Genomic DNA, 12,166 nt, shown 5'->3' on the forward strand with positions numbered 1-12,166 from the left:
CAAGAACAAACTTAATTACTTAACGTCCGTAAATTACACTTGTTCATCTTATAAAGTGATTCAGTCTCTTCAGAAATCTTAAGTCATTTCACCATAAACTATTTTTACAATATCCCTTTATAACATTTGAAGTGAATTTTGGTTGCATTTTGGTTTGCAGGATGTAAAATTGAGAATTATTATATTATATATATATATATATATATATATATATATATATATATATATATATATATATATATATATATATATATATATATATAAAATAAAATTGAGATTTTTTTGGGTCAACTATCCCTTGTATTTGTCCAAGATTAGTGGGGGTGGCAAACTACTACACCCACACTCGGTATTAAGAAAAAGAATGCTGACATGTAGTACAAAGGGGGAAATAAAAACTTTAATTGACCATAGATGAAAATACAAATCAAAAACAAAAAAAGTAATTTCCAGTCCCCTTCCTAGATATAACCATTTCAGAATGTGCTGAGGTGAAAAGACAGAATAATGGGCCATTGCCTTTTGGTCCTTGTTATAGCTGTGTGCCTTTCCAACCATGGTTTTTTTCTCAAGGAGGTGCAGACTGATGTACAGAAACCATTATGCAGGGGACTTATGGTTAAAATTTGTAGATACAAGACACATATCTATAAAAAAAACCAACATAAATACAAACGATCAGGCCAAAACGTTGTCGCCGGAGACCACTGCATTATTCCTGGGTCTCCATGCTTTCATCTTCCCCCTCTCCGCCTTCTTCCAATGCTTCATCCTCCTCTTCCTTGCGCTCTGGGGGTTTTTCATAGGCTTTTTCAGATGGGGTGATGATCACTCCATCCCATGTAGACATCTCGGTGGTGAGATCTGCAGATGAGCATCACAGACAATTGGCTTAATGACACAGAAATATTGGAACTACATACATTTAATCTGGAATAAACCTCAAACACTCACAACTAGCATCTCCTTCAAGGCCCAAGATCTTACGGTATCCTCCATGAGAGAGAACCCTCACCAGCGTTTGGGCTGTGAAACACACCATGTCCTGCAGAAACAAATTAATCAGATTATCTGATTTTAACATTAGAATGGTGCATTGCCAGTTGACTCAAATTACCTGCTGCTCCAGTGTCATGACAGTGTGAACACGGAAGTTCCCGCTTTCACACGGATCAGTGATCCCTACAGAACCTGGCAGGAAAAGACCTGCAGCGAGCATCTGAAGACAGCGCCTGCAATACAACATGCTCATTTCACCCCAAGATCCAAAAAAAGATTGATACCCATAACCACAAGCAATTGGTTAACAACAAACAGGAAGTTCTGACTCACCTGTAAGCAACATTGAGTGGCAATGGCTGCCTAGAGGGGTTGTTCATGACAGCAGAGTGACCCTGTGAAGAGAGCAACATTACACCAGTTGATTTGATATCTGTCGTGCAGAAAACCAAGTTAGACTATGACAATGGTGCCCACCAGCAGATCCAGAATCCAGGGCGTGAGAGGTTCAAATCCAGGGAACCGGGCTCGAACGTCTTTCAACAAGCGGATCAAAACTTTCACACTGAATCAACATAGAAACCCAAGTAAGATACAACGGACATTTAATTCATTAAAAAAAGTACTATGGAAGTCAATGGCTACCATCAACTGTGTACCAACATTCTTTAAAATATCTTTTGTGTTCAACAAAAAAAAAAAAACTCATACAGATTTGGAACATGAGTGTGAGTAAATGGTGAACTATGCCCTTTAAAGCCATTGAGATACAACTATCCTTACGTTGACTGAGAAGCATTCTCCTCAAACCAGCGAGCGTGGCGAATGGCTGCCAGAGCACTTTGCAGAACCTTGATGTCCACTGCAAAAGGAATAGGAAGGAACTGCTGTTAAAATTCTGGCTGTAATCGATTCATGTCAGATGTTGGCGGGATAGTTTACCCAAAAATTAAAAGGTTATTTAAAGAGATGGTTGGGAGTAATTTAAGCCTAGGGTCCTTTGCACCATGACCTTGAGCCAAACATCGAGAAAATAGGCTAGAACCAATGTTTTAAATTAAATGTTAATTTAATATTTGAATTAAATATACAATTTTAAGAAATAAAAAAATAGCAGCATGGTGAAACATTGTAGATCCCCAGAAAGCTAATTTGTAAGACAAACTTGTCAAACTAACAGCTGTAGTGTTTGAGAGTGTGACTTACAGTGGAGCTCTGGGTCTAGTTTGCGCAGGTTGGGTGGAACCGTGGTGATGAGGATTTTTACCGTGGCATCGGCAGAGCTGATCTCAAAACCTGTCTCGTTGGTCAGCATGGACAGTACTGAAGAGAAGAGGAACACATGTCATTGAAAATGCAGGCAAAGTAATTTGATTTTCCCCCATTTTGATTACAAATAAGTTTTTTCCTCTCCACTCTAAACGGCTTGCCAGATTCAAACCAATACTCACCCTCAGAAGGGTCCTGTGTACGCAGGGTCTCAACTACTTTGTTTCCCAAAGCAGCGACAGCTTCCACTATACAAATAAACAGAAAATAAATTACAGGATTATCAATAAACCAAGCACTCTTAGGATAGAAGTGACCTACATATACAACTAAACAGAACATAACTCATGAAATGATACTCACAGGTGGGTAAGATCTTCAGGATAACCACAAGGTCAGCTACGTTGTGTCCTGTCGTCATGGTGCCCTTTTTATATGATCCCACTTGTCTTACTTCCTCAATTTGCTGCAGAGGGGATTGTAAGACATTAAACATTTATTCTACAAAAGTAATATGGGGGTAGGGGGGAAATGAAGATTGACTTATTGAAATGCCTTTGCCTTCTTACCACTTCAAAGTTTCCAGGTGCCACGATTAGATTATCAATGACATTGTTAATCTTAGTGACCAAGGACAAAATGGAAGCCTGCAACAGAATGAAAAAAAAAAAAAAACATACGCCCAAATTATGTAAACTAACTCAGCAATAATTCTAATACATATTTTATGAGAGCTAAAAAAAAATATGAAGGATGATGAGGCTTAATTTACTGATCTATGGTTTAACCCACATAGGCCACATTTGGCCATTTATCCTAATGGAAGATCACTGTACCTGTTCAGAAGGGTTAGGAGAAAGGTCTTGGTTCCTCTTCAGCAGACACTCACTGAAAGCGGTCTCATCAGGAGCCGGCTTCACACGAGGAAAGGCCATCTCACACTGTAACAAGCAGTTCATGAGCTGGAGGCGTAAAGGATTTGCTTCACAATGCAAAGAATCAATGAAGAAATGCACTTACAACATAGAAGTCAAATGGTATGTGAGGAACAAAGGGCCGATACCTGACAACACAGAATACATGGAATGTTAGACCAATATAAAATTAGTCAAAAAATAAAATATAAACGCATATACATATACAAATACATACATATATAAAAAATAAAACTCACCCTTGGACCAAACCTCCGCGGGAGCCGAATCGGCCACCTCGGCCCCTGCCACGATCTCCTCTGAGAAACACAAAAACAGTAGGCTAAGTTAATTGAATAAAGGGAAACACACAAATGCTATTCCTTTTAACAAAAAATAAATACAATTTAAATCATCCAGCAAAATCTCAAATCGTAGTCAAAGAAGCTAATCTTTTTCTTTCTCTTTTTTTTTAACTAGCCTATTGGGAAATCAAAAACAATCACAGGTAAAAAGAGCATCATTGTTCGTGTGAATGCTCGGTTCTTCATTCATTCGTTCATGAATGAGTTAACGAACAATTTCCTTGATAGAATAAATAGCGTTTTACAAACAACAACAAAAAAATATGAGTTAAATCCAAATGCATCATTAATCAGTTTTAACGCAAGCGCACAAATAGTAAATATGTCCCATTTATTTAATCCATAAAATGCACACCACGGCTAGCAGAGCAACATGCTAACAGACACCGGGCTAGCATAGCATCAAAATAATACTGATAAATGCGGCAATTTGATAAACCTCGGCTTAGTCAAGCAGTATATGTGTATATATATAAACATATTTTTTAAAAGAATAAAACAGTTGGAACCTCATTGCGTAAGACGTTTTGTCAGCTTAACGGGAACACGCTGATGAGAAATGCTCTGCCTCCTTCTACAGCTCACCGCCGATCTGCGTTTGCCTGACCGGAAGTTTATTTTCAGAATAAAAGTCCGTTATACCAGTCTATAATAAAAGTCCTAGACAATATCCTAGTAAAAGTCACAGTCGTCATTGACAAACTGAAAATCAAAATATATATGAATTGAGGAAGAACCATTTAAGATTTGCCTTAAACATTTTAAAGTCACATATCAAGTAAATTTGCACTTAATTAGTTTAACTCCTATGTACGGAGAGTCAAGATGTACCAAGTACTCACTTTTATTACAGCACAAGATGCTTTCACTATTAAGATGCAGTTTCACTATTATCACTATATATTTTTGGACCACATCATACCCCACTCTATTGGGCAGGAATTTTTTTTTTCTTTCCTATAACACTTAGTACAAGTAGGTGTTGCAGTGAGGTCTAGACTGTGACAGCATGTTAGGGGTGGACCACAGTACATACACTGCCTTTATCAGAGAAGACCAGACACATGATATTTTGCCACCCGCAGCCAATCCAACAGCTCAATAATCCAAAACTGTGCCATATTACGTGAATTACGTAGACATTATGCATGTGTTGAAGTGAGATAAGATTTGTTTTTGCATGTCAGAGTCATTTTCACTGTTATTACAGCAATATGCCTTCATCAGCAGACCCCAGCATTTTACAGAATTAATTCAATACAGTAATAACACAGAAGGTAAGAAAGTTTGTAACAATTTTATAAAGAAAATATATCAATCGCTTGTTTAAGTGATATGTCTTAGCTACTTGTTCTGTCTGGTACTTAGATGATTTGTGTGCTTTTAATTCAGTTTAAGTTGAAGAACAAAAAAAAAAAGTCTACAACAAATACTGTACAAATACTATTTCTGCCTCTTTACGGTAATTCTCATGTATAAACACAATAGTATTACCTTGATTAAATATTTTAATGCATTGTTTTTTTTTCTCCATTTCAAAAAAAGAAATTAAAACTTTTTCAAACTTTATAAGACTTAACTTTACATATTTTTTTCTATTAATATATATTGATTAATAGTTTTTTGTTATGTTTCGTTTATTTTTGTAGTATTGTAGTATATGATGTACTACAATTAATTTGTATTCATTTTCAGATCACAATTCACACACCATCATCTATTTAAAAAAAACATGTAACAAGCAGCAATGGCAAAATCCAGAGACTACGGTAAAGTTCACAGAGCACCACTTAATATAATCAATGTTTAATTTATTGCAATTGTATTGTGCATAGTTTATGCATGTTCTCCTTCAAATGTTGTTCTTCCCAACAGTTGGAGATTTCCTGACAGAATTCAAGGAGCAGATAATTACCAGAGCGACTCATGTCAGTGACATTGCTGAGGCTGTTATCTCCCAAAGTCTGATCCATGAAGTGGCAGCTCAAAAAATGGAGGCTGCTCCAACCCAGCAGGAGGCAATGCGGCTCCTGTTTGAGGCTTTGGAAAGAGAGCCAGCCCGAAACAGAGTGTCCTTCCATCTCATCCTGAGAATGACAGAGCCTGAATTGATTCACGAACTAGGTTAGAAAAACTAATAGATTTGTGGATTTTAGTGGCTAGCAATAGTATCAGTCATTTGACAAGAACCGGATCTGTCCGATATGCAAATTATTTTCAACAAAACAGGTTAAATCTTTTTTTTTTTTTGGCTTCAAAGCCATGGTAATTATAAACTTGTCTCTATAAACTCTTATGAAGTGGTATACAAAATGAAACTTGCATGAAGATTCTTATGGTAACATAAAATTTATGTACATCAGGGCTCTGAACCGGTTCAAGGAACGAAAACAAAAATTGGAAATGACCGAAATTTTAACAGGAACATAGAGAAAAACTTTTTTCCTAACGATCTGCTACCTGTAGCTGCCCGCCCCATAAGCAAGCAAAAAAACGCGTCTCTGTAGGCAGCCTAGGCTCTGAGATCTGCACACAAAAACAAATGGTTTAGCCAAACACTCAAAACCAAAACAAATAGTGTTCCAACCAATCACCGACAGGGGGAGGGTGTTGTGAGGTTTTGTGCTCGTGCACGGCTGCATGCAAAGTCAGAGCTGAAGAAAAAGCTGGCTCAAAACCTCACAACACCCTCCCCCTGTCGGTGATTGGTTGGAACACTATTTGTTTTGGTTTTGAGTGTTTGGCTAAACCACTTGTTTTTGTGTGCAGATCTCAGAGCCTAGGCTGCCTACAGACGCGTTTTTTTGACGGCATGCTTATGGGGCGGGCAGCTAGCGGATCGTTAGGAAAGATTAGATGAATGTGATACAAATATTTTTGGGCCTGAAATCACTGATACCACCTTAAAGATTTTCATTTGGCAGTCAACCAATAATAAATTCAAACAGTATGGCCTATGCAAAAGTCACGTTGACGCATCCAACGTCAGTGAAATGCCCACGCTTAGATGTCAAGTCATCCTATGTAAGTGACAAGACAATGTGCTGGCATTAGCGGTTGGATCGCAGGTGTTTATCCGAGGATATGTGACTGGCAGATTATATCCAGCGTGGTGAGTTAGGAAACCATAGAAAATTGCAGGTTACTGTAGATTCGCTACTATTCAGGAAATTTTAATTATTAAAAATTATTAAACACTTTTTGTTAAATTTAGTATAGTGGCTATATGTATGGTCAGACACTTGCGTGTGACGTTATATTCTACAAAATTTTCCAAAATCAAGCTCAAATGGAGTTACAAGGTTTTTCACAAACAAATGGTCATTAGAATGGTCGCATCTGAGGCAGTAAGTGCATCACATTAAGTTATCATCAACTTACAGGTTACAAAGGTTATTGTAGCTATATGAGGGCGCTCAGTTTTTAATATATCGTTTGAAATATTTGGCAAAAAGCTTGCGTTATAAAAGAAAAAGTGTTACGCACAGGCTGAATTGGCTGACTAGATAGCAAATGAACAGCTCTTCTGCATTTGCTTTGTGACCCTCTATCTGCTATAACCGCACTATGCAAGTTTGCCAGATCGGGTAGCAGATCTGTAGTTCGAATGAGACATAAGATACTACAAATTTGACTTGCTTTACGGCAAGTGTTACAATAGCAAAAAAATAGCAAGCAATTGTCATTATTTTGTTTTTCTTCATTTCTGATGTCGCAATACATCATACTTTCATAAAATCATGCAACATACTCTACCTTGTCTGTGGACATTGTTATTTCCAAAGCCAGTACTGGATAAACAAATAGCGTGCGTGCGACGGTAGGCTGCGGTAGGCTAAATTATTTACGACAGCGGTCATGGACAATTCCACTTCCAACCTGTAGGGGGACCGAAGAGGAAAAGTGCTTTGGTGTTGCTTTAAAATACTGATTCTGCTTGGAGTGAACTGATGGGCCTGATGTAAATTATCTTTTTTTTTTTTTTTGCAGAGTGGATACAACGCAACAGCAAGCACACGCAAACAGAGATAGGCAGTCCATTCAGTTCTCCCAGAGAAAAAAGAAAACAGGATGACACGAATGGGCATACAAGAAACATTCAGAAGAGAAAAGACTCACTAAAAAGGCGTAAACTGGAGACGATGCGTGCCATTGAGCAGATCGAGAAACTTTGGGAAGGAACCAAGCAAGAAAGGACTGAGATAGAGAACACGAGACAGAGGATTCAGCGACAGCAAGATGAAATAACTAGGATGACCACAGAGAAAAGTCAACTTGAGAGAACTATTACTCACATGAAAGCTGAGATGGACCACATCCGTGAAAGAATGGATCGGAATAAAGAAGAGGTAAACCGAGAGAGGGAGAGGGTAGAGCAAATGAGAGCTGATCTTCAAACCGAGCAAACCACCCTGGAGCAAAAGCGGGATGATATCATGAGAGAGAGACAGAATTTGGAGATGATCAGATATGAAGCTCTGAGACAGAAGGAGGAGCTGGAGAGCAACCGTGAAAGCACCAAGTATGAGATGGAACGAATGGAACAAATGAAAAGTGCCATACAAGTTCAGATTAATGAGATAGAAATGAAGATTTACGAAACACAGAAAGCAAAGGGTCAGATGGATCAGATGAAATCTGAAATAGAGGAGGGAAAAAAAGAGTTGGAGAGAAAAAAGGATGACATCAAGAAGCAAAAAGACCAATTTGAGCAGATTAAACTTGACATACAGCAAGTGAAGATGGAAATGGAGCAAAGATGGCATGAAACTGAAAAAGAAGGGCTGGAACAGAGAGCTATAATCCAAAGAGAGAAAGATGAGCTGAAATATCTGCAAGAAGAGGTTCAAAGAGCAAGAGAAGAGGCTGAAAGAAACAGAGAGTTTTCAAAACAAGAGGATGAGAGAATAAACCAGCTGAGAGCTAAAGCACTTATAGAAAACAACCTAATTGAAAAGAAATGGCAAAACGTCTTAAGAAAAGAAACAGATCTGGAAGAGATGAAACGTGACATTGAGAGAGGCAGAGAGGAGTTGGTAATGAATGGAGAGCTGGTCAAAAAGGAGTGGGAAAAGATCGAACAGGCCAAAGCGGACATACAAAGTCGCATGATTTCTATGGAGGGCAGAGCTGAGGAAGTAAAAAGAGAAACTGAGAGGCTAAAACATATGAAAACAGAGATTCAGAGGGACAAAGATATTCTAGAAAAACAGAGGGATGATACACGGAAAGCTAAAGAAGAAATGGAGAAGAAGAGATATGAGATAGTGACAGAGGAGCTAGAGCACAGAGCTCGACTGCAGAGGGAGAGAGATGAGCTGGTGAGTGTAAGAGTAGAGATACAAAGAGCTAATGATATAGAGAAAGCAAAGATACTGAAAGAGAAGGAAGAAAGTGTTAAGATAAGAGAAGAGGCCAGACAAGAAAGAGAAATGACAGAACTGATCAAAGCAGAGATCAAGGCCGAAAAAGACAGCTTGAACCGAAGACAAGAGGAAATGCAGAGGGAGAGACAGGATCTAGAGAGAATTAAACATGAAATGGTCAGAGCCAAAGAAGAGATCGAGAACAGTCAAGAAGTCACAATCCGGGAAAATGAGAAAATGGAAAAAATTAAAGCTGAAATTCAAGGGCAAATTGAAGATATTGAGAAGAAGGTTGAGGAGATCCAAAAAACTAAAGAAAAAATGGAGGAAACAAAGGCCAAGTTGGAGGAAGAGCAGGAGGAGCTGGAAAGAAAGAGAGATTTGGTGAGAAGAGAGACCAAACAGTGCGAGTTCCTCAGAAGTGAAATCCTCAGGGTAAAGGAAGAAATGGAGAGCAGGTGGCATGAAACTGAGACAGAGGAAGTCGAACTCAGAGCAAAAACTCAGGATGAGCTGGAAAGACTGGAAAAACTGAGGGAAGAGGTCCAGAGATCCCAGAAAAACATTGAGGACAGCAAGATGGAGCTCATGCATTGGAAGAACAGTTTTGACAAAATGAAGGTTCAGGCAGAAGAAGACAAACATGACGCTATCAAACAGATGGATGAGGCTAAAGCAAAGGGAGAAGAATTGAAAAGAACAATAGAACAGATGGAGAAAGAGCAAGAAGAGATTAATAACAGCAGAGAAAAGGCTAAACAAGAAGCAGATGAAATCAAAAGCATGATAAATGAGCTACAAAGACAACAGGCAGAAATAGAGAACAGGATTAGAGACGCAAAAAAAGAAAAAGAGGATGCAAACCATGCCAAACTTGCAGTCCAAGAGGCTGAGATGCTCCTAAAAAAGCAAATGGAAGAGTCAGAAAAGAGACGGTATGAAACCATAACAGAGGCACTGGAGCAAAGAGATGAAATTCATAAGAAAACAGAGGAGTTAGAACAAATAAATGAAGAGATACAAATAGCCAGACATGAGCTAGAAAAGATGAAGAGTTCTGAAAAAGGGATTCTACAGAAGATGTTGGAGGATACACAGCAAGAGAGAGAGTTCATTGAGCAAATGAGAACAGCTGTGCTTAAGGACAAGGAAGATCAGGAAAAGCGTTTAGTTAACGAGAGAGAGGAGCTTGAACAGATTCAATTTCAGGTCCAGAACGAAAAGAAAGATCTAGAAAAACGAAGGTATGAGATGATGAGATATAATGTAGAAGTGCAGAGACAAAAAGAAGAACTTGAGAAGATCAAAACTCAGCTAGTTATTGACACAGAGACCATGAACAGAAGCAGAGAGTTAGTGAGACAAGATAGAGAGAAAGCTGAACTTTTTATGCTTGAGATCCAAGAACAAAGAGAGGATGTGAATAAAAGGTTAGAAGAGACAAAAAGACGAGAGGATGCTTTGAGGCAGATGAGGGAGGACATGGAACACGAGAGAGAGGATCTGGAGAAGATTCGCACGGAAACACTGAGAGGGAATGACACGTATGGAGAGGTCAAGGAGGAGATTAACAGAGTGAGAGCGGAGATGGAAAGGATGTGGGATGAGGCTGAAAAGGGAGAGCAGGAGGAACGTGAGAAGATGAACAGGGAGAAGGAGGAGATAATGAAGAAGATGGAAGCTATGAAGAAGGAGATTGGTGAGATTGAAGACATGAAGGTGGAGTTAACGAAACAGAAAAAGGACATCAATATAAAGATGGAAAAGGCAAGGTCAGAAATGACTAAACTTGAACAGATGAAAGCAGACCTCCAGAGACAAAAAGAAGATATTGAGAATCAGATGATGAAAGCAAAGAGTGAGAGATACCAGATGGAACTGATGCGGACTGAGATCTTGAAACAAAAAGAGGATGTTGAAAAGAAAATGGAGCTAGCAAAAGCAGAGATGGACAAAATGCAGCATGTCAAAAATGAAATAAAAAGACAAAAAGAAGAGCTGGAGGAAAGGATGCAGAAAACCAAACGAGAGATTGGAGAAATGGAGCTGATGAAGAGAGAAATGGAAGGGAAGAAGAAAGAACTTGACCAAAGGATGAAATTAAGCATGAGGAAGAAGGATGAGATGGAACGATTGAAGATGGAGATGCAAAGGGCTAAAGATGAGATGGAAAGGAAAAGAATGGAGACGGAGAGACAGAAGAACGAAATGGAGCAAGTTAAAGTTGAAATCCAAAGAGCGAGGGAGGAGTTTGAACAAAGGGTTGAGGAGAGAGATTTAGAAGAGGAGAAAGGACAGATGAATCTCACAATCATCAACCTTATTCAGCAGACCGAGGCGACAAGAGAAATGGTGCGCAGAACGAAATTACAGATTGAAAACCGAATAGCAGGATGTCAGATGGAGACAGCAGACCAAGAGGTGATGAATGCTGAGATGCAGAGGCTCATTCTGGAGATCGAACACATTCGAGAAATGCTGCGAAGTCTTAAGGGTGAGGTGGAACACAACAAGGAAATGATGAAAAGAGACAGGGATGAGATGAAGCTGTTGAAGAACGAAGTTCAACGAAAGAGAAGAGAGATGGAACACAGAGAAGAAAAGATTATGAGAAAACGAGATGAACTAGAACTCATGAAAAATATGATGCAGCAGCAAAAAGAGGAGCTGGAGGAGAGGCTTGAGGATACCATTAAAGAGAATGATAAGATGGAGCAGATGAGAGAAGATGTGAAAAACACTTTGGTGGATATAGAACAAGCAAAGGAAGAGATAAAGAGACAGAAAGAACTCATTGCTCAAGAAAAGACAAGCAAAGAAAAGGTAAGTCATAATTTGCATACATTTGACAGATGCTTCATAATATTATCTGTATTATCAATATTGTCAGTAGCAACTGGACTCTTAAAGTCAACATGAAGCATTTGTAACCCATTATACTTCCATAATGTAACAAAATGTAGTTAAACAGGACAATCTTGAGTAAAACGAGAAAAGAAAGTAGACGAAGACCTCACAATAAATCATACAAATAAAAAGGGGACATTTTGATTTCATGTTGACTCCAAAGCAAGTTTGAAGAACATTTCGGAACATTTCTTTTTGCCATGTGAAATACAAGGGACGTTACATTTAATTTTACCAAAGTATTTTGAAAAATATTTTGAACTGTACCTAGCATAACTGTATACTGTATATCTAAAGAATATTAGAACAAAGAGATGCAAATGCAAACAAGGAACTTTTATTACAG

The 12,166-nt window shown here is 38.5% G+C and overlaps 2 protein-coding genes across 2 annotated transcripts in view; one reads left to right on the top strand and one right to left on the bottom strand.

Annotated features, from left to right (window-relative positions):
- Nucleotides 1–378: 378 nt before the first annotated feature.
- On the bottom strand, nt 379–4,553 carry ilf2 (interleukin enhancer binding factor 2). Its single transcript, XM_081375828.1, has 15 exons — nt 4,390–4,553; nt 4,057–4,149; nt 3,443–3,502; nt 3,289–3,331; nt 3,105–3,209; nt 2,838–2,915; nt 2,632–2,734; nt 2,451–2,516; nt 2,206–2,322; nt 1,783–1,861; nt 1,477–1,564; nt 1,333–1,394; nt 1,118–1,232; nt 955–1,045; nt 379–864 (listed from the first exon to the last, which is right to left on the bottom strand). Exons 2-15 carry the CDS (start codon nt 4,059–4,061, stop codon nt 713–715), a joined length of 1,164 nt encoding a protein of 387 aa, XP_081231954.1. The 5' UTR covers nt 4,062–4,149; nt 4,390–4,553; the 3' UTR covers nt 379–712.
- LOC308696893 (uncharacterized protein) overlaps nt 4,529–12,166 on the top strand; it is a 43,719-nt gene continuing 36,081 nt past the window's right edge. Inside the window, exons 1-4 of the mRNA XM_081375827.1 lie at nt 4,529–4,824; nt 5,243–5,316; nt 5,423–5,671; nt 7,538–11,736. Of these exons, the coding sequence (XP_081231953.1) occupies nt 5,295–5,316; nt 5,423–5,671; nt 7,538–11,736 (4,470 nt within the window). The 5' untranslated portion in view covers nt 4,529–4,824; nt 5,243–5,294. The remainder of the gene's footprint in view (nt 4,825–5,242; nt 5,317–5,422; nt 5,672–7,537; nt 11,737–12,166) is intronic.

This window comes from Scardinius erythrophthalmus (assembly GCF_964197995.2).
Source record: "Scardinius erythrophthalmus genome assembly, chromosome: 10".
Taxonomy (NCBI): domain Eukaryota; kingdom Metazoa; phylum Chordata; class Actinopteri; order Cypriniformes; family Leuciscidae; genus Scardinius; species Scardinius erythrophthalmus.

Bases quoted from the DNA above. Each gene is read 5' to 3' on its own strand.
- ilf2 (XM_081375828.1), bottom strand. The intron at 3,332-3,442 runs GTGAGTTTTATT...CTGTGTTGTCAG, and splicing joins CGCGGAGGTTTGGTCCAAGG to GTATCGGCCCTTTGTTCCTC. The intron at 1,565-1,782 runs GTAAGGATAGTT...ATGTTGATTCAG, and splicing joins GAGAATGCTTCTCAGTCAAC to TGTGAAAGTTTTGATCCGCT.